The following is a 21807-nucleotide window of genomic DNA, read 5'->3' on the forward strand; positions in this document are numbered from 1 at the left end:
GATTGGGCCCATCTCAGGGATGGAGCAGAGGCTGGGGTCTGAGGGCAAGAGAATGAGTCCCCACCTTCTAGGGGGACTGAGGGAAGCCCAGAGATGCTAGCTCAGTGTTATCAGATGCTGGCTTCGTGTTATGAGAACCAGGCTGGCATTGGTTCTAGCTGGGTTGCCAGTAGTGGGCCTCCCCAGCCTTGGGCCTCAGAAGCTGACATGGAAGCGATGGAAGCTGGCAGCCTGCAGGGAACCAGGACATCTCCATCCTAGAGGCCCAATGGGAGGTTCTAGCTGCTGCCCCTTCCCCTCCTCCCTCCTCTTCCTGCTCCTGCGGGCTCCCTTCCTGGGGAAGCTGCCGCCACATGCCCACCCCCCTTGGACTCCCCCATTCATTTACAAACTCTCTAAATGCCTCTGCTGAGAGGGGTGATATGGAGGCTTCCGGTATCTTTAAAACTAGATTTAAAAGAAAGAATTAGATAGGACTGTTCTTTGTAGCTTTTATCTAGTGGCTTAAACAACATGCTCTGAAAATCCTGTGGCCTTTGATGTTTGCTTACTCTTTGCTTAATTTAGCTCGGGGCCACGTGGCCTCTGAGGCCTTGCCAGACATTTGTGAAAGGTGGTTTTCTAGTCCTTGTTGGAGCTGCCCCTGGCTGGCACGATCTGGTTTAGAGCAGGGCGGGGGTGGCCCTGGGAGCAGCGGAGGAAGCCAGGATTCTCTGTTACCGGCCGGGATCCGCGAGGCTCATCCTCTGAGTGGCTCCCGGTCCTTCAGGTGTAAGAACACAGCAGAGCATGTTACAGTCATTCAGGAACTACACAACTTGCCTGCCTCATGGAGTTTCACACACACACACACACACATCTCACCCCCTCCATCACAGCTTAGTGACCACTCAAATGTCCTACACGATTCTCTAGTACACATACACATGCACACATACATGCACACACACAATGCCAGAGGCAGTGCACATACACACAATGCTGGGGCAGTACACACACACACAGACACACACACAATGCCAGGGGCAGCGCACACACACACAATGCCAGGGGCAGCGCACACACACACAATGCCAGGCGCAGCGCACACACACACAATGCCAGGGGCAGCGCACACACACACAATGCCAGAGGCAGTGCACACACATAAGAGCCAGCATGACCCAAAGAGGTCCCTGATGGGAACCGGGGCAGCTGCCGCCCATGGAGCCTGGGATCATCTGTTCTCCCTGCCCATTTCGAGAGGCCTCCAGCGAGGCCTCCCATCCCCACAGGGGCCCGCTCAGCTTACAGATGGAAGGCCTGATGTTCACAGAGGCCTCTTGGAGTTAGTGGCTTTGGAAAGTACTGAGTCTGAGATGGTTTGGAGAGAGATGTCAGGGCTGCCTGCCAAAGAGGGAGGGAGAGACTTTCCCCACTGGACCACTGGGCGTGCACTCTGCTGACCCTGCCCAGGGCCTCCTGCCCTCATCCTTCCCATCCCACCATCTCCAAACAGCACATGACCCAGCGGAGGGCTGGGAGGTGTCAGTGGGCTGGCGTAGGTGCAAAGGGCCATGGTGGTTCAGGACTATGTCTGCAGTGCCCCAAGAGTGGAAGGAAACCAGTTGACACACGGCCTTAGACATGTCCCTGCGCCTGGCATCACCTCCCTGCACCGCAGCTCAGCCAAGGGCCCCCTGCAGCAGGCCATTCAACGCCATGAGCTCACTCCCTGCCCTACCTTGGGTGGCAGACTGGCCCCACTCTGGTGTCCTGTTTCTTAGACACCCCAACCATGTCCCGGCTGGATGGCCTGTGCCTTCATCACCCAGAGGGGCAGGCACCCGAGGTTGGAAAGATTTTGTGATCTGGGGGCCTCTGGGAAAGGTGAGCCTGAGCTCAGGTAGTTTCTGCTCTGCCCAGGCTACATGGCCAGTGAACAGCTGTTCTACCAGCCCTTGGCCCGGAATCCAGTGCCAGACCTGGGCAGGGCTAAGGGCAGGTGAGTGCAGAGGCTTTCACGTGGGAGAGGGCCTGGCCCAGGCCTCCCGAGGTGGCCATGCAGCCTTCCTCAGCTCCCAGGTCTGCTCCAGAGCGGCTGTTTATCATGAGCAGAGGTTTTCCTTCTGGCCAGAGCCAGTCCCCTCATTACCTTGGCGTTGAGCAGTGTGTCTGGAAGGACTTGGCCAATGTGTCCTTTGTACCTGTCTTTCTGATCCTGGAGATGGATTGGGAGATGGCCCCAAACAACCTTGGGTTCTTATCTTGGCTTCTTAAAGTCAAGGCTGAGATATATCAGGCTGAGAGCTTGACACCTTGATTCTAGTATCTCTCTGCCAGTGACCAGCAGGGTGACCTTGGACAAGTCCTATCGCCTCTCGGGCTGCTGCAGGGTGTTTGTGAGGAGCCCCAGCCCAGGGGCGGACCAGGAGCCCAGCTCTTGGTCCGGATGCTGCCCCCACTGCAGTACGTCTTTTGAGCAAGACATGGGGCCTTGGCTTCCCCTGGGATTAGCCATTTTCCACTCATGACATGATGAGTATGAAATGATACCATAGGGTTTTTCTCCTGGAGAAAAAGATCTGCAATACTAAGACAAGCCCTACTCTGTCACCCTGCTAAGCATCTTCGTAGCTTTATTTAAATCTCAGAGCCCAATGAGGCAGAGAGTTGCCCTCCCCACTTTGCAGGTAAGGAAATGGAGGCTTGGATCTTAAATGAAGTGCCTGAGGCCTGGTTGGCTACTTGGGCTGTTCTTGAGCATGAGGTTTGACAACCCCACTCTGCCCAGTCTTTGATCCCTGGAAGGTGTCTTAAAGATAGGCCTTCAGGGTCAATTCACGACTGGGAAACTGAAGTCCGGAATGGAGAAGTAGCTGTACCCGGGCCTGCAGTGGCAGGACTGGGCCTGGAACCTAGGGCCCGGTTGTCCCAGTGTAGCCGCGGGCGCCTCCCCCAGGGACCGTCTGGCTCCGGAGCCGAGAATGCCCCCTTTGTGCCAGCACAATCTCTGATGATACGCGGCCTCCTGCTCTGAAAGCCCCGATTGTCACCGTGAGCGTGGAGCTCGGCTGCCCACATTCTCGCCCCCACCCTTCCCGCTGTGGAGCCTTTTGTGCTCCCGGATCTCAGCACAACAGCCAGGCTGTTGATCCAGAAGGCCCAGCGTGACTGGGAGAGGGCAGCATGCCAGAGCTCTCCCCGGTGGGGGTTGTCCCAGCCCGAGCTGGGTGGGGGGCCCGTTCGTCTGGCCCATGCGGGAAGTCAGAACATCTGATTCCCAGTCCTGGCTGGGCCCCTAAGCAGTCTGCTCTGTGACCTGGGGACAGTCAGGCCTCCTCTCTGACCTCAGTTTCCAAGAGAAGAGGGGAGAGGAGGCCTAGAGGGCAAGGGCCTGTCTTTGGTTGGCAGAAGGAACACCAGGCCAGGAACAGGACAGCCTCGTGCCATCTTGGCATGGCTGCTTTGGAGCTTTGCTGCTCCCCCGCAAGACAGGGCCTCACCATCTTGGGGCCTGAGTTCTCTGACTTGTAAAGGAAATGGGAGGGAATCACTCCTGCTTGGGCGTGGCAGTGGGCCTCAGGCATTTGAAGGACATTGGGGCAGGGAGGTCGTGGATATTCAGGCTGGGAAAGGAGGGGGTGCTCCGTGCAGGCAGGGGTGGGGGCTACCTGGGCACTGGGCACTCTGTCCCAATCGGAACTTCTGGCAAATCTCGGGGTGGACTCTGGGCGTGCGGGGAGAAGGTTGTGGTCCTCTTCTTTTGTAATTTGTCTGTCGAAACAGACCATCGACTTTCTGAACGATAACATCCGACGAGGCATTGAGAACTACTACGATGACCTGGACTTCAAGAACATCATGGACTTTGTCCAGAAGAAGGTGAGTCGCGCCCTGGGCTCGGAGACCTGCTTCCCATACCCTTTGTCCGCCACTCGGAGCTCTGCTCAAGAGGGTGAGGGTGAGGGCTTACACGGCTTCTCCATTCCCAGAGCAGGTGGCCGGCCAAGTGGGGAGGCAAGGGAGGGCCATGCACGTCCACCAAGGAGGTGCCTGACCTTTGCAAGCAGCCCTCTGCCCACGTGCCTGGCCCAGAATGTCCTTGCCCTTTGTCCCTCTCCAGTTACATGGACCCTCCCCTCCTCAAACAAAAGAACAAGGTCACCTAGCAGGGCCCCAAGGTGCCCTTGCCAATGGGCAAAGATCCCCCTTCCTTGAGATGGGAGTGACCTCTAAGCCACCCACTTCACAACGCCCCTTTTGCCAAGTCCCTTCAGCGGTGGAGAGCTCACTCCCCGCCCCGTCACGGGCAGCCCTGCTGAGGACAGCGCTCTCCCCTGATTCCATTTCCCTGGCATGGGGGGAACAGAACACGACTGCTCGTTGTCTTCCATGACCCGTGTGATGATGGCACTGTGGGGTGCCGACCCTCTTCCCCAAGGTTGACCCGCATCCCTTAGTGCCATGATAGCATTTGCAGGGCCCGCCACTGCCCCCGGTGGCTTCTACACATCCATCTCGTTTGGTCCTGAGCCTCAGGTCCCTATCTGTGTCGGGGGATATTAATGGTGCCTTCTTGGCGTCATGGTGAGATTGCCTTGACTTAATTCGGAATGCTTGGAGCAGTGCCAGATGTGTGGTAAGACCCCAGCAGTAAGTGTCAGCTCGGTGATGGTTGTCCTCGTGTCCTCCTAGGTGAGGGCAGGCAGAGCTTCAGGGCTGCGGCCCCACTTAGCCCTGGCAGCACTTCCGGGGACATGACCTTGGTGGGTTTCAGCTGGCCTGGTTCCCCATGCTAACCCTCAGTGGGGACCAATATCTCACCTCACCCAGGGCCACCCAGGGCCACCCGCGGTGGCTGCTCCCTTGGCTCAGGCCTTTGCTTTAGTCACAACAGGTGCAGCCGCTGGGAGGCTCTTCTCTGCTAGGGAGGTGCCTGCCAGCTCTGGCTGTTGGGTGGAGCAACATGTTTTTACTGGAACCAGCCCTCAGCTGGCTTGGAGATGTCATTTCTCCCAGGATGGGATGGGGCCGTGGTGATTCTAGCTTGGTGCCAGGCCCTGTGCCGGGTGCATGATGTACGGTCTCTCTGTCATCCTCAGCTCAGCTGTGCAAAGCTGGCATTCTCCTTCCTGCTTTCCGGATGAGGATCTGAGGCTCAGAGAAGCTGATCGACTTGCCCAAAGTCACACAGCTAGGGGTGGTAGTGTGAAGATTTAAACTCGGGTCTTGTCTGATTGCTAGGCAAATGACCTTTGCACTGTACCACAGAGAAGCACTTCCAGGTCCTCAAACCTAATAGCCTAAAGGGCGCTGTAGGGACAGTGGAAGGGTGTCCGATTTGTTTCTACCAGGACTCCCAACTGTATCACTCCCCTGCACCCCCTTAACTCATCCCCTCGACTCTCCTCATTCTGCTCTAGACACGTTGGCCTCCGCACCTGCTGCTGAAGTACAACTTGCTCGTTTCTGCACGGCACCTGTGCACATGTTGCCCTTCCTGTTGTTTGTGTTTCAGATTCGATGCCGTCTCCTCAGCAGCCTTTCCTGACCTCCTCACCTAAAGCTGCCCCTCCCCTCTCCCTTCCCCGGCGTCTCTGTATTCCTAGTACACAGCACTACCTCACCGACCTTTTCATGTCGTGCTTACGCCTGTTTCCCTCCACTGGAACGTGCCCCATGTGGGCAGGGCCCGTGTTGCTTTGCTCACCCTCTCTCTCTAGTACCCAGAACAGTGCCTGGCACACACCGCACCCTACTAGACTACTACTGTCCCCAGGCGTTGGCACCACTACAAGGGGAGCTGCAGGGAGCTGCTACGCTAAGGGGAAAATGACACCAGCTTTACCATTGCTCAGTCCTGAGCCCACGGCAGGAAAGGAGGGCTGTGTGCCCCCTTGCTGAGGGCAGCATTGTGGCCGGGGAGTGTGGTGCAGGGGCCACTGGGTTGTGGGGCTTCCATAGAAGCCTCGTCTCCGGGACCTTAAAGACCAGCTTCTCTGGTCCAACACCTGCACTGAGCACATGGAGGTGGAATCCACTTGTCAAGGAGGGGCTTTGCCTTACAGTGTGTAGTCACCACCCCAATAGTCCACCAAGAGGCCTCCCAGCCTTGGCTTGCATGCCTTTCCAGTGGCGGGTTGCTCACTACCTCCCGGGCAGCTATGCTTCTTGTGGAGAGCTCCGACCAGACCCGTGTGGCCCCGTGTGGCCCTGTGGCTCCCCCCACCAGGGTGAGCCACGTCATACATCGCATGAGCGTATCTCCTGCCAGGGCCCCCTCCTGCTGTCCCGGGGCCTCGGCAGTGACAGAAGCTCCCTTTCCTGCTTGCTTCCTCTCTCAGTTTAAGTGCTGTGGCGGAGAAGACTACAAGGATTGGAGCAAAAACCAGTATCACGACTGCAACGCCCCCGGACCTCTGGCTTGCGGGGTGCCCTACACCTGCTGCATCAGAAACACGGTACCCACTGCTCCTGGGGCCACCCCAGCTGGTCACGCACCTTTCTCATCTTTCAGGACAGGGGTGGGGTGGGTGGGTGGGGTAGGTAGCAGGTGATGGTCGTTGCCAAGGCTTCCTGGGTCTCAAGGGCTACCGGAAGGGGTAAACTTGGGGGTGGGGGTAGGGAGCCTTCCCTTTATTAGGAGTAGTAGTTAACACCTATTGAGCACTCACCATGAGCAGGCCTGTTCTAGGTTCCTTAGTTGTGTTACCTCATTTAGTCCTTTCAACAAGCCTGTGAGGTAGGTATTATTTTACCCACTGTACAGATGAAGAAACTGAGGCACCAAAAGGTTAGTTGCCTTGCTCCAGGATGACAGGGCTGGGAGGAAATGCAGGCAGCCATCATCAGAGCTGTGCTCTGAACTACTGGACAGAGCAGGTGAGGAGCAGAAGAGGGTTCCAGGCCGGGGGCTTAGCAGGGGCAGCTGGCTCTGCAGGCTTCGCTGGAGGGCCAGAGCAGGGCCTACGCTTGGGGCGTTGCCAGTACACACTGGAGTTGAGGGCCTGGTGATCAGGAACGAGGCATGTGGAAGGAGGTCTGATGATGTAAATGCCAGCCTCCCCCTCTCCCCAGCAGGGTCCTGTCAGCTCTGTCACCCACTTCGCCACTTGGGAGGCTGTCCTGTGCAGTCACTACTTACGAATAAGAAGCTCCGTCCATCCTCTGTGTTTGACTAATATATCCCAAACCTGCCTAGTTTCTGGACTGGAATGAGGCAGAGAGTTTTGCAATTACTCATACTCTGAATAGTCATGGAAAATTTCTCTTCTGACGTCTCCACCATTCTGTGCCCACGGCAGGATTCTGTAAACTGAGTAGCTGTTGGGGTGGGGGTGGGGGGTGAGTCTTGCCCATGAGTCAGAGGCCAGTGCCAAGTGTACTAGCCCTAAAAAGGCTGGGCCAAGAGGAGAGGTTTGTTTGGAAATTTCAGCTGCCATTTTAGGTAGCTCTCTGGGCATGGGGAGTGCTGGGGAAGAGCCCAGGGCTTTCAGAGAGGCCTGTGGGGGACGATCCTGAACCTTGCCACCCAGGGCAGTGGCACCTGAATGCCGAAGCTGAGATGCAGAAGCCCAACTTGTATTCATTCATTCAACAAATATTTATTGAGGACCAGACATGTGCCAGACATGTTTCTAGATTCTGGGGGTACAGCAAACACACAAGAGAACTCTCTGCCTGCATGGAGCTTATGTTTTAGTGGGGGGAAACTGACAAAATAAATAAGTAAAAGAGAAAGTATGTTAGAAGGTGATAAATGCTAAGGATAAAAATAAAGCAGGAGCATGGAGGATTGCAATTTTAGATATTGAGAAGGTGGGTTCTTAGTAAAACCCTGAAGGAAATGAGGGAGTAAGCCATGCATATATCTGGGGGAGGGGCATTCCTGGCAGAAAGAATAGCAAGTGCAAAGTCCCTGAAGTGGGAATTGCCCTGATGTGTTTGAGAAGCAGCACAGAGAACAGTGTGGCTGGAGCAGCGTGAATGGAGTGGAGGGGTAGAATAGCAGCAGATAAAGTCAGAGTAGTCAGGGGTGCCCCGAAGGTCATAATCAGGATTTTGGTGTTCCCTTGAGTGACAGGTTGTTACAGGGCTTCGGTGGCAGAGTGGCAGATACGAGGCTTTACTAGGATCACCTTGGCTGCTGTGGAAGCAGAGGTGGCCCCAGGCAGTCGGTCCGGGGCTAGTGCAGCAGTCTAGGTGTCACGGGTCAGGCTGGGGAGCGGGCTCTGAGCTGCCAATTCGTGAGCAGGCGGTTTCGTAGGAGGTATAAGGGAGGTGATGGAAGCAGGGGTGGGCAGAGGGAGAAGCTGAGCTATGATGCAGGCTCCGCTGAACCTATGGGGATGATCCGTCAGCGTTGTCCCACAATGGGGCAAGGAGGCCACGCCGTCATACCTCCCACTGACAGGCATTGCATGAGTACCGTGTCCCCCAGGAAGGGACCAGCTGGCTCTGTTCAGCATAGAAACAGAGCCAGGAGGATGCAGGCGTGTGTGTGTGTGTATAAAAAGGTTTATCATAAGGAATCGTCTCACAGAAGTATGCAGGCAGGCAAGTCTGAAGAACTGCCTGCCTGAGTCAGCAGGCTGGAGACCGAGGCAGAGCTGATGTTTCAGTCCAAATCTGAAGACGGTCTGACAGGAAGAGTTCTCCATTACTCAGGGGAAAGCAAGCGTTTTGTTCTATTCAGGCCTGTCACTGACTGGATGGGGCCCCCACGTCATAGGGCGTGCAGTCTGCTTTGCTCAGCCTGCTGATTTACCTGTCAATACTGAAAACCACCCTCACGGAAACCCCGACGAGAACGTTTGGCTAAATATCTGGGGACCCCAAAGTGCGGTCAAGTTGACACATAAAATTAACTACACTTGACAATCACTCAGGGGACTGACCCCTAAGGGCTCCTGCCAGCAGCAGCTGCAGGGCTGCTGGGAAGCTCCTCACCACCTCAGGCAGGAGAAGACGGAGGCTTAGAGCCAGGTGGCAGTCATGGGCGTGGCAAAACGTGGTCCGATTCTGGCTGCGTTTTGCCCGTAAGCCAGCAGGATTGGCTGACAGATCAGGTGTGGGAGGTAGTAGGTGAAAATGGAAATTGAGGAGGATTCCCAGAGTTTGGCCTGCACCGCAAGAAAGGTGGGGCTACCCTTGCTTGAGAGGGGGGACTGCAAGGACACAGGTTGGGAGTGTCAGCAGCTCAGTGTGGACACACAGAGTTTGAGAGACCGTGATGCTCCAGTTAGATATGGGGGTCTGGTGTATGGGGGACAGGCCCAGGTTGGGAGGATAAACACAGATGCCATCAGTAGAGAAATGGAATTTAAAGCTGGCATTGGATGGGAACACTGAGGTGGGGATACTGTCACCTGGCTGGGTCATCTCTGGTTCTGTAAGACAAAGCTGTCTTGTTCGCCCTGTGTCTCCCACACCTGGATCATTTTCTCTAAAGGTAAAACAGGTGTTTCCTTCCTCAGTAGAATGTATTCCATTTGTGTATGAACCTATTTATTTTACACTGTCTCATTCACCCAAAGATCTGAATGAGCATACAGAAAACACATAGAATAAAAAACTAAAATTAACAATAAAATTAGGATCATGAAAAAAAATATATAGATATATACATAAATTTATTTTTTTAATTTTTATTGGGGAACAGTGTGTTTTTCCAGAACCCATCAGCTCCATGTCAAGTCGTTCTTTTCAGTCTAGTTGTGGAGGGCACAGCTCACTGGTCCATGTATGTGGGAATCAAACTGGCCACCTTGGTGTTATGAGCACTGCGCTCCAACCACTGAGCCAACTGGCCACCCGGAAAATATATTTTAAAATGGGAGCACCAGATGATGGAGAAAAATATAAACTACTGATATGTAGGCCTAAAGGGCTCACTGGAAATGCGCCTCGTGTTTGGTGGCTTAGAGCTTCCTGGCAGCCAAAGGAAAAAGGGAGATACAGTCTGTTACTGTTCAATAGAAGAAAACACACCAGTTCTTCAGGGGAAGTCATTTTTTTCCTCTTGCTCTTGGCTTTAAAAGAAATGTCTTATACCAGGCTTTCTATAGAGGATTTGGGTGGGATTTGTCCCTCCCCTTAATAAGGGAAATCTCAGACTTGAACTGAAACATTGGCTCTTCCTGGGTCTCAAGCCTGCTAACCTTAAGACAGGAGCTTTACCATCAGCTCTCTTGGTTCTCTATAGAGAATTTGGAGCAGCAGAGCTGCACCTCAGCTTGTAAAATTTGGGTGTACTAAGGGTGTCCCTAAGACCTGTTGGTGTAAAGGGCGGTTTGCTTCTACATTAAATGGCTGTAGACTGCTGGGCCTGTTGAGATCTTGTGTCTAATTCTAGTCGATATCCACTTGTTATTGGCTACCCCTTGGGGGTCTATCCCTGAAGTCCCCTCTCCCCCTTTCCATTAGCTGCTCAGTTCCCAGATAACCCAGCTCATCAGTCCTGGGTCAGGGTGAAAGGAAGCACACATGAGTAACCCTTGTGAATTTTGCTGTATTAATCTTTTGGCTGCTCAAGAGTTCCCTTTCTGATGTCCTGCCTTGTGGCCCTGTGCCAGATGGAAGAGGCCTCTGCACAGCTGGTCTTGGGGCCTGTGAACCCTCAGCGGAGCCTCTATAGAATATCGATTCTGTGGTCTGACCCAGGCAGGCTTTACGTTTGGAACGACCACGGATGCATCTTAAACCACCTCCCCACCCTTGGAGGGTAGCTCTCCTGGAAGGAGAAGGCAATTCCCCCTGTGACCTAGGGAAGGGTGCTGGGTTCTATGTGTAAGGGAGGCCCCTGCCAGCTGCATGTGTGTTTTCTGAGGGTAGGGGCCAGGTCCCTCTCCCAGGGCTGGACCCACAGTGAAGAGTGAAGTTACTCTTATCACCTCCTTACATACCATCTCGTTTACTTATTATCACCTTCATTGCCTGTCTCCCTTTCTAGAATATAAATTCCACGAAGGCTAGGGCTTTGTTTTGTTCTTCTGTATTTCAAATATCTAGAAGAGTGATTGGCACATAATGGATGTTTCATTAATATTTGTTCAGTGGATGACCGAGTGAGCGAACAAGCGAGGCAGACAGCACTCCCATCATGCCTTCTCCCAGCCTGACCCTCTCCAGGGGTCCATGTTCATGGCTTGGAAGGACCAGAAACCCTGACCGACGCTAGAGAATGCTGGGTGAGGCTGGGTGTCAGGGCACCCGGGCGCAGTTGAGACTGAGGGAGGTTATTTTGCCCACACACCAGGCCCTGCCATTTAGACTGATCTGGATGACGCCTGAGGTCCAGCTCTTTTGGAAGGAGAGTAGACGCCCTTCCTTGCCTTTCCAGAAGCCGGGATTGTGAACAAAGTCCCTTCAGCCAGCGTTCCTGCGCTCTTCTGTGTGCTCGGCCTTGGGATAAGCACTTTATGTGTCTATCTCACTCTTTGTTCAAAACGGCCCTGTGAGGTGGGTTCGCTGATCACCATTGCTTATGGAAGTGTCTAAGGAGCCTATTCAGGCATGCATGCATTCATTTACTCAACAGATACTCACTGAGTACCGCCATGCGCCAGTCCCTCAGCAGCACGCCTAAGGCTGGGCACAGAGCTTAGAAGTGACAGAGCAGGATCTGGGTCAGATACCGTGATGCGAGAGGCCAAACTGCCACTCGGTTGCCCTCCTGCATCAGTGCTGGCCCCGCGGCAGCCTCACCCCACAGCAGCTTTCCCTGAGACGTGGAGGGATGGGCCTGGGGCTTCTAGCTTTCTCTCACCTCAGAGGAGAAGGTTACACAGGATCACAGGCGTAGTGGGAATTACCTCTGCCGTCCTGTGACTTATGCTTGCTGGGAAGGGGTTTGATGGGGGCCGGGACCAACCACAGGTTTTCCCTGTGCCTAGATTTATCAGCAGCTGGGCATTGCTGAGAGCAACTCTCTTCCCAGGAAGGATCTTGGGTGGCATTTCCACTGGTGTGGTCTGTAGGGGCAGGGCGTGTGGTTAGAGGTCCTGGCCTTGCCCTCAGGTAAACCACTGTTGGCCAGGATCCTGGCTGTGGTCTGAGGTTTTCCTTCAGAAGAGCCAGTGGAGAAGGAAGAGCCTAGCCCCACCTCTGAGACAGTGCATCATCATGTGAGCAGAGCCGTGCCTCTGGGGAGGCTGCCGTGGGGGAGCTTGGGTGGCACACTTTTCTCTGGGTTCCTAGGCTGCTGCTGGTGCAGGAGTGTGATCCCCTCCCAAGGGCCACGGAACTAGCATTCCCACTTTTCCTCCCTGGGCATGTCTTAGGGGGAGGCAGACTCAAGCCAGACAGCCTGGGTGGGAATCTCAGCCCCATCCTTACTGGAAAGTTCTGTGCCTCAGTTCTTTCATTCATAAAACGGAGATAATTAATAGTATCTTTGACAATAAGCACCATATGTTAGCTAATACACCTTTCTGTTTCAGGCAGACGTTGTCAACACCATGTGTGGCTACAAAACTATTGACAAGGAGGTAATGTCTTTGAAATCTCTTTCTTCCAGAAAGGTTGCTTTTCCTGTCCCATCCCCAGGGTGATTGTGGGGGGGGGGGGAGGGTCTTAGGGGTGGGACTCCTGGCTGCTGAGATTTCCCAACATTCCTGTCTATGAACAGGAGCCAGGACCGCCAGGATTTCCCACGCCTACTAGACTCAGAAGGGCTCAGGGAGCCAAGACCCCTCAGGCTGGGAGAGGTTGCCTGCCAGGGTTTGCTGAGCCCCTGCTGTGGGCTTGTCTGTAAGGAATATGCCCCTGTGCCCAGCATGTCTGGCACCAACCTGCCTCTGCTCACACTGGCTGCCTCAGCCGGGGACCCAGGAGTCCCTGGAGGACAGAGAGCCCTCTGCGGGCTCCTCCCCGGGTCAGCTTCCTGGGCAACTCCCCTGGACTAGGAGAGAAGCTGGGGTGGTGCTGAGAAGGGCGCTAAAAATTAGGCTGACTTGAGATACCTCTGAGTAGTGAGTCCCAGACCAGCAGCAGCAGTACCCCTTCAGGAACTTGTCAGAAATGCACATTCTTTGGGTGAGGCCCAGCAGCTGATTCTGACACATTTAAGTTGGAGGGCCATAGACCAACAGTGGTTCTCCAGCCATCAGACCCAATGGCCAGTTTTGTAGTAAACACTTGGAAATGCCCTACTTATTATCCCGTAATGAAAATTAACAGATAATTTAACCCTCCTACGTACACAATTTCAAAACAAATAACAATGATCTAACTGAGATGAAAAGAAAAACAAAACAATTTACAACCATATAATGTATTTCAACACGTAAATGCTCAGGTAACTAAACAGATACAGCCGAAGACAGTGCATTCAGTCAGCTGCTTGCAGCTGCTACTTTGAGGGGTGTTATGTTGACAACTTACATACCATGGGCGTTATTTTTGCAGTTGACATGGTTTTTTAAAAATGGTGACCAATTCTTGATAAAGTTCTGCACAGAATAAAGTATAATGATTTCTTAATTTACATGGTAGTTTTTCTGCAAAATTCAGTGGGTAGTAAAACCACACAGAACACACTTTGGTTTTTTATATGTGCCTGGAGTTAGGCTTTTAGATAACTATGGATAGGTTTTCACCCACATAAATGCCTGGACGACATCTAAGAGGCAGGCAGGCAGAGAAACCGTCGGGGAAGTAGGATTGCCCTTAGCTCTGAAATCTCTCAGTTCCCAACCCCAATCACTGTGACAACTAGAAGTGTCACTACAGCGTTCCCAGTACTCTTTAGGGAACAGTACTGCCCATTGAGACCCAGTGGCCTAGAATCACCTTCTCACGTTGCCTGTGAGAAACTGCGGTCCAGAGAGGTTAAGGGAGCTCAAATGTGTGGTGGAGTTGGGACTGGGGCCCTGCGAGGCAGGTACTCAGCCGGCCTCCTTGTGTGCAGCGCTTCAGCGTTCAGAATGACATCTACGTGCGGGGCTGCACCAACGCCGTGCTCATCTGGTTCATGGACAACTATACCATCATGGCGGGCCTCCTGCTGGGCATCCTGCTCCCCCAGGTGGGCTGGGCCCCGCTCCTCTCAGGGAGGGGTGGTGGGTGGGCTGTGGGTTCAAATAGTGTGGCTGGTGATCACAGGGTGCAGAGGAGGTCCAAAGGGGCAGGGTGAAGAAGGCTCTGGTGCCAGCAATCTGGGCTCACCCTGGGAGGGCTGGAGGGCTGCAAGGGGAGGGTGAGTGGCTGTATCATTGCTTGGAAAGCTCTTCTGAGTGCTTCACAAGCACTGCCTCCTTCAGTTCTGTGAGATAGGTGCTATTATCATGCCCATTTCACAGAAGAGGGTACTGAGAGGCTCGGCAAAGTTAAGTGACTTGCCTAAGACCTCACAGATGGTGAGTGGCATAGCTGGGGTGGAGACAGGAATCCCAGAATGGAGACGCCTCTGCTGATGGGGCACAGGGAGGGTCTCAGGGATTTCCTGGGAGGGCTGAGGAGGGCCCAGGCTAGGGCTGCTTGGGCAGTGAGGGTGCTAGGGAGAAGCCGGTGCTCCAGGTCACCGGTGCCATGAGCACTCCTAACTGGCTGGCTGGGTCTCCGGGAACTAGGGACTGCCAGAGAGGGCTGCCCATATCCCTAGCAGGCTCACCCACCCTGCGCCTTCTCCTCAGTTCCTGGGGGTGCTGCTGACGTTCCTGTATATCACCCGGGTGGAGGATATCATCTCGGAGTTCTCTGTCACCGACGGGCTCCTGACGTCTGGTGCCAAGGCCAGCGTGGAAGCAGCAGGCACGGGATGTTGCATGTGCTACCCCAGTTAGGACCGACCTGAGGCAGCAGCTCCCGCAGGACCGCATCAGGATAGCACCATGTCATGTGGGTTGGACATGACCGTGGCTCCTCTCCCCACACTCAACACTGACCAAAGTGCAGGCTGTGTTTACTCCGGTGGCTGGCTCAGGCCTCCCACGGCCACTGCCTCCCTGGAGGGCAGAGCCTGAGGCCCTCCCCAGCTCTGGGGCGGTGTGTGCCCACACTGCGGGGCGTGGGGAACAAGGGCAGCCCTTCCCCAGGCCTGGGCTGCCACCGGGGACGGCCAACTTAGCACTCAGCTCAGGGCCGCTTTGTTTTTGGCAGTGCCTTGGCTTCTGGTGTTCATGCCCCTCTGTGGGCAGTTTTATCATGATTTGTAGAGAGACGAGAACATGTGTGCCTCATGGTGAAGGAGGGGAGGGGTGCAGCCCCTGGGGGCCCAGTCCCTCAGCCATGCCCCAGGTGTGGGGGGGGCCCATTTCCCGGCCTCCAGGTGCCTTGAGCCCTCCCCAAGGGCTGCTGTTTTGCTGACCCTGGGTTTGTTTGTTTTTTTACGTGATTTTGTAACATTCATTTTGTACACAGTTAACAGGAATTTCTGACTAATCAAAGCTGGGTGTTTCTCCATGCTCTCCACTCTTGCCCCTCCAAACCAGTTTATGAATCAAACAATAAAGACTTGATTTTTTGTTTTTTGTCTTTTCTTTGTGCTCTTTGGGGGCGGGGGTGCAGAAGCCCTGAACATGGGTTTGTCAGCCCCTTGGTGGTGCAGGATTCAAGGAGTCCACCCTGGGACAAAGATTTGGAACAGTTTGGGACTCTGAGAGACCGAGAAGGATCTGCAGCTGGCCCAAGGCTGCCTGCTCCCGGTTTGGAATCGCCTCTCCTATTCTTTGGTGTTGCTACTTAAGGAAGTGGATTTTCCCAGCTGTGCTTGGGGGCTGGGCCTGGAGCCTGCCCTTCCTGCTAGGAATTCGCTGTGGGAAACCTCAGGGTAGGAGGCAGAGATGACAACATCTATGTTACAGAGGGGAAGTAGGAAAGTCAGAGGTCTGAGAAGGAGCAGTGCCCACAAATTCCCCCAGGCTTTAGAACCAGAGCCACCCTCCCTCCTACACTAAGCAGCTTGTTGTTCCCAGGTGGACAGTACGTAATGCCAAGCAAAACTTGGTGCTGATTGCCCCCTGCTGGAGACAGCAGGACCTGCATGCATCAGTCCACCCAAAGTTTCCTGCCCCAAGACTTGAGTTCTTGATTTTCTATGAGGTTCTTAGTAGCCATGGCATTAGAAATCAAACAGCAAGAGCCCCAAACCTGAAGAACTTAATCTAAGGGTGTTGAGGGAAATACCCATCACACTCAGGAGTTATGTGCTCAGATGCTTGGTCTGCCGTGTTTGCAAGCCGGAGTTGTCTGATGTGTTAGAAAGAGCAGGATTTTCAAAAGGATAGAATAATGCAACAATAGCAAACACATCAGCGAGCATACTTTGTGTCTAAACTTGTACTTGTCTAAACATCTTACAGGTATTAATTCCTTTAACCCTCCTAACTGTATGTGGTAATTCATATCTTCATTTTATTGATAGAGAAATTGAGGCACAGAGCAGTTAAGTGACTTGCCCAAGACACATGGCTGGTACCTGACAAAGCCATGATGTGAACTCGGGTAGACTCTCCTGGGGCACTCAGCCCCTCTGCTATGTCACCTCTGTTGCTTCATGTGGACGCATGGTACTAGGCGTGCAAAACCAGGGACAGCTGCAGCCCCTCTTGCAGCTGTCTTTGTGGGGTGGCCACTGGAGCCTCTGCCTGGTCCCCATTTTGACCGCTGGATACAAGGGTCAAACTCTGTGTCTGGCTAATGGCCTCCTGGCTGTCTGACTCTGGTCTGAGGAGGCACTCTGTTCAGATGGGAGCAGGATACAGAGGCACTGAGGGGGCTTGGGACTGCACTGAGTCTACTTATCCAAAGTCACGTTACCCTGGAACCTGGAAACCTCGGGTCACCTTGTCCCCTTCTACCTCTCACACTGCTGTTTAGGTGGACTAGGGCTCAGGGGTCGGTGCTGTCATATGGCTGAGCGCCAGCATTCACTTTTCTTTGTGTCCAAACCTCATTCACTAACCTCTCCAGAAAGGAAACGGAGCACATCGAGAGGACGGTTTTAGTCCTGTGGTTGGGGTGCCGCTCCTATTGCACCCATTTGTGCTTAAAAGCCAATGACATCATCTTGACGCACAAGGATGGAAGAATGACTCTCAAAACTAGCCCTCATGCTACACCATGGCACACATAGGAAATGACGGTATCAGTGATTCCCACAGCATTTGTGAAACTAGAGGAGATTTGTGGGCTTTGATTTTGGACCTGTTTGTTGTTATGTCGTTATAAGAAAAAAACAATCAAATGCATTAAGGAAGACTGGCTTCATATAAAAATCCCAAATACAATATTCTCCAAACTTATTTTTTAACATAAACTAGTATACTCAATATAAACTGCACACGTTTAGAGTGACAAATATATCATTAATGAAACCATCACCGCAATCAAGATAATGAACATATCCATCACCGTAAAAATGTTCCTCTTGTCCTTAGTAATTCCTTCTTTGTAGGCCTCCCCGTTCTGAGGCAACCATGGATCTGCTTTCTGTCTTTTTAAATTACTTTGTATTTCCTAAAATTTTATATAAGTGGTCTCACACAGTATAGGCTCTGCTTTTTGTCTGGCTTCTTTCACTTAAGTATCTTAAGATTCATTTTGTAGCATGTAGCAGTAGTCCATTTCTTTTTATTTCTGAGTAGTATTTCATTGTATGGATGTACTATAGCTTATTTATCCATTCATCTATTGATGGACATTTGTATTGTTTTTATTTGTTATTGTTATTACCAATAAAGCTGCTGTGAACATTTGTGTACATGTCTTTAATAGACATAACTATTTCCACTGACTCTGTGGTCCTCCATAATCTGTTCATGCTTAATCAATGAGATTATTATTATTATTTCACAGTCATTTTTGATTTAAAAAACATGAAAAAAATAGACCTATACTGTTGACCCTTGACCAACACAGGGGTTAGGGATGCCAATCCCTCCATTGCAGTCGAAAATCCCAGAATACAACAATTATGTCTAGTGCCAGGGGGGTACTAGACTAATTGCAGGGAGTCACTGCATAAATTATACAAGTGTCTAACCACTATGCTGTACACCTGAAACTACTATAAAATAATATTGAATGTCAACTGAAAAAAAATAAAAGAAAATCCCAGAATAATTTTTTTTAATTGGGAAATATTGGGGAACAGTGTGTTCTTCCAGGACCCATCAGCTTCCTGTCACTATGTCACGTCGTTTTTCTTTAAATCCAGTTGTGGGGGGCCAGCTTGAGCTCCAAGTCAAATCGTTGTTTTCAATCTAGTTGTGGAGGGCGCAGCTCATTGGCCCATGTGGGACTCGAACCAGTGACCTTGAGTGTTATGAGCACCACGCTCTAACCACTGAGCACACACCGGCCACTCACCAGCGGCTCAGCTCCAAGCTCAAGCCATTGCTTCTTACTGGTCCATGTGACCAGTGACCTTGGTGTTAAGAGCTCGCTCTCTAACCAACTGAGACATCCGGCTGCCCACCTAGAATCATTTTTGACTCACCCAAAACTTAAGGACAGGTGGCCCTTAGCATCTTGAGATTCAATCAACCGAGAATCCAAAGCAGTATCTTTGATCTGCGGCTGGGAATGTGCGGTTGGGAATGCAAAAATACTGTTTTCACCTCGCAATTGGTTGAATCTGCGGAATCGAAACCCTTGGATACTAAGGACTGACTGTATTTACTGAGAAAAAAATTGGCTTGTAAGTGGACCCATGCAGTTCAAACCCATGTTGTTCAAGGCTCAACTGTACTTTCACTTCTCTTGGGTAAATATCTTGGAGTGGAAGAGCCGGATCATATGGTAAGTGCGTGTCTAACATTTTAAGGAACTGCCAAAGCATTTTCCAAAATGGTTGCATGATTTTCTCTCCCCATGGGCAGTGTGGGGTATCAGGCCTCTACATCCTTGCCAGTATTTGATATGGTTGGTCTTTTAAATTTTAGTCATTCTAGTGGTGTACGGTGATATCTCATTGTGGTTTTACTTTGCATTTCCTTAATAATTAATTACGTTAAGCATCTTTTCATGGGCCTATTTGCTATCCACGTAATTTCTTTGGTGAAGCATTTGTTTAAATCTTTCAAAAAATTGTATTATTTGTTTTCTTATTATTGAGTTTTGAAACTTCTATATATATTCTTTATACGAATATTTTATCAGATATACAATTTGCAAATATTTTCTCCCAGTCTCTGGCTTGTCTTTTCATAGCTAAGAAATCTTTGCCTAACCCAAGGTCACAAAGGTGACATATATATTTTCCTTTAGAAGTTTTTGTAGTTATGTAAAATGATTGCATTTGGGTCAATGGACCATTTTGAGTTAGTTTTTATATATGATGCAATATATTAATTGAAATTCATTTATTTTGTATATGGATAGCCAATTGTGCTAGCACCATTTGTTGGAAGATTATGTCCCTCCTCTGAATTGCCTTTGCACCTTTGTTGAAAATCAATTGTCCATGTATGTGTGGGTTTATTTCTGGATTCTCTATTCTCTTTCATTCAATGCTGAATGGAAAGTGTGAGAGTGAATATCCTTGTCTTATTCCTGACCTTAGAGGGAAAGCATTCAGGGTTTCATTATTAACTTTGTTAGATGTAGGTTTTTCATTGGTTGAGGAAGTTCTCTTATATTTCTAGTTTACTAAGAATTTTCATCAAGAATGGATGTTGGCTTTTGTCAAATGCTTTTTCTGCATCTTTTAAAATGTGTTAATATGGTGAATTACATTGACTGATTTTCAAATGTTAAATCAACTTTGTATCCCTGGATTAATAGTATTGTTGGGTTGGATTTGCTAAAATTTTATTTAGAATGTTTGCACCTATGTTCAGGAGGGACATTGGACTGTAGTTTTGTAATGTCTTTGTCCGGTTTAGGTATCAGAGGAATAGTGGCTTTGTACAATTAGATGGGAATTATTCCTTCCTTTTCAATTTTCTACAAGTTTGTATAGAGCTGGTATTATTGCTTTAAAAGTTTGACGAGATTCACCTGTGAAGCTAATTGGGCCTGGAGCTTTCTTTGTACGAAGATGTTAAACTATAAACCCAATTTCTTTAATAGATGTAAGGCTATTTAGGTTGTTTATTTCTTCTTGAGAGCTTTGGTAGTTTAGTCCTCCAAGGAATTTGTTCATTTCACCTAAGATGTCAAATTTAGTGACATAAAGTTGTTCATATCATTCCCTTATTATCTTTTAAAATATCTATACGATCTGTAGTGGTTACATCTTTTTATTCTTTTTTTTTAAAGATTTTATTGGGGAAGGGGAACAAGACTTTATTGGGGAACAGTGTATATTTCCAGGGCTTTTTCCAAGTCAAGTTGTTGTCCTTTCAATCTTAGCTGTGGAGGGTGTAGCTCAGCTCCAGGTCCAGTTGCCGTTGTTAGTTGCAGGGGCCACAGCCCACCATCCCATGCAGGATTCTCACTGGCCCATGTGGGGATCGAACCAGCAACCTTCAAGTGTTAGGAGCACGGAGCTCCAACCGCCTGAGTCACTGTGCCAGCTCTCATTTTTTTATTCTTGATATTTGCAATTTGAATTTTCTCTTTTCCATTAGTTTGGCCAGGGGTTTATCAATTTTACTGATCTTCTCAAAGAACTACCTGGATCATTCTCATGCATATATAAATGAGCTATTCCTATTCCTTTCTGAAAACAAACAAATAAGCAAACCTCTTTTGATCTTACTACCCCTCCAGCCACTGCCCTATTTTTCTCCTTTCTTTCACAGCAATCACTCTGAGTGTACATATTGTCTCTGATTTCTCTCCTCTCATTCACTCTCAAACCTCCCTAATTAGGCTCTTGTCCCCACTCTGCCACCTGAATTGCTCTTATAAATATCACCAATGACCTCCTCATGGCTAAATCCAATGCTCTCCTTATCTCCTTGACTTGTCACAGCTCTTGGTCAGCTGATTACCCTCTCCTCCTTGAAATGCTTTCTTGTTTGTCTTCTGAGACAGCAACCTTGCCTGGTGTTTCTCTTACTTCTGTGATCACCCCTTCTCAGTCTCACCCCTTATCCTTTCTTTCCCCCCATTTTCTTAGTATCCGAAGGCCTCATCTGTCTTTTTTCTCACTCCCATGGAGATCTCCCAGCCTCGTGGTTTTAAAAACTCCCCAAATGACCTTTCTCCCTTGGACTCCTATATCCACTGACTACTCAACATCTCCTCTTGAATGTCTGGTAGCAATAGACTCACACCTAAAATATCCAATCCTGACTCCTCATATTCCCCCCCAAGGCTGTCCCTGCAGCTGTCTCCCACATCTCAGGGAACGACCACCCCAGCCTTCCTTGCTTAGGCCGAAGAGTCAGACTCCTGTTCCTTGAAAGCGCCTGGCCTTTGTGTGTTGTTTCCTCTGCCTGAAGTGCTCAGCCCTCAGAACTCAGCATGGCTGGCTCTCACCTTTATCTGGTCAAATGTCCCCTCCTTGGTGAGACTGTCCTTGGCCACCCTTGATAAAACTGCAGACTCCTTAATTAATTCACTGTCTCCTTTCCCAGCTTCATTTTTCCTCTTAGCACTTATCACTATGTAACTGCTATATAGTTTACTTATTTACCTTGTTTATTTTCTGTGTCTACTATTGGAGTGAAAGCTCCATGAAGGTGGGAATTTTTGTGTATTTTGTTCATCACTTAGCTTAGGGTTCTCCTGAAAGCTGATCTAGAGACACATGCTTCATATGGATAATTTGTCTGGGAAGGTGTCCCAGGGAGCAGGAGTGAGGAACAAGGGGAAAAGAAACAAGGGAGAAGAGAAAGCTACTCTCAGAATGCATTATTGCATCAGCCATCACAGTGGGGTTGCTAACTCCCCCAGGACCCCAATGATGAAGCTTGTGAAGGAACTCCCCACCCA

At 50.7% G+C, this 21807-nt stretch overlaps 1 protein-coding gene across 5 annotated transcripts in view; it reads left to right on the forward strand.

Moving 5' to 3' along the window:
* The window catches only part of TSPAN15 (tetraspanin 15), an 85098-nt gene extending 67421 nt beyond the window's left edge, over nucleotides 1–17677 (forward strand). For 3 of the 5 annotated variants that reach the window (XM_081074825.1, XM_081074823.1, XM_081074827.1), the window contains 5 exons: nucleotides 3769–3864; nucleotides 6327–6443; nucleotides 12423–12470; nucleotides 13892–14008; nucleotides 14616–17677. In XM_081074825.1, the coding sequence (XP_080930951.1) occupies nucleotides 3769–3864; nucleotides 6327–6443; nucleotides 12423–12470; nucleotides 13892–14008; nucleotides 14616–14765 (528 nt within the window). In that variant the 3' untranslated portion in view covers nucleotides 14766–17677. Of the gene's footprint in view, nucleotides 1–3768; nucleotides 3865–6326; nucleotides 6444–12000; nucleotides 12108–12422; nucleotides 12471–13891; nucleotides 14009–14615 lie in introns of all 5 variants that reach the window. The other 2 variants (XM_081074824.1, XM_081074826.1) reach the window with 2 other exon arrangements.
* Nucleotides 17678–21807: the final 4130 nt, after the last annotated feature.

This window comes from Rhinolophus hipposideros (assembly GCF_964194185.1).
Source record: "Rhinolophus hipposideros genome assembly, chromosome: 15".
NCBI classification, from domain to species: Eukaryota; Metazoa; Chordata; class Mammalia; order Chiroptera; family Rhinolophidae; genus Rhinolophus; species Rhinolophus hipposideros.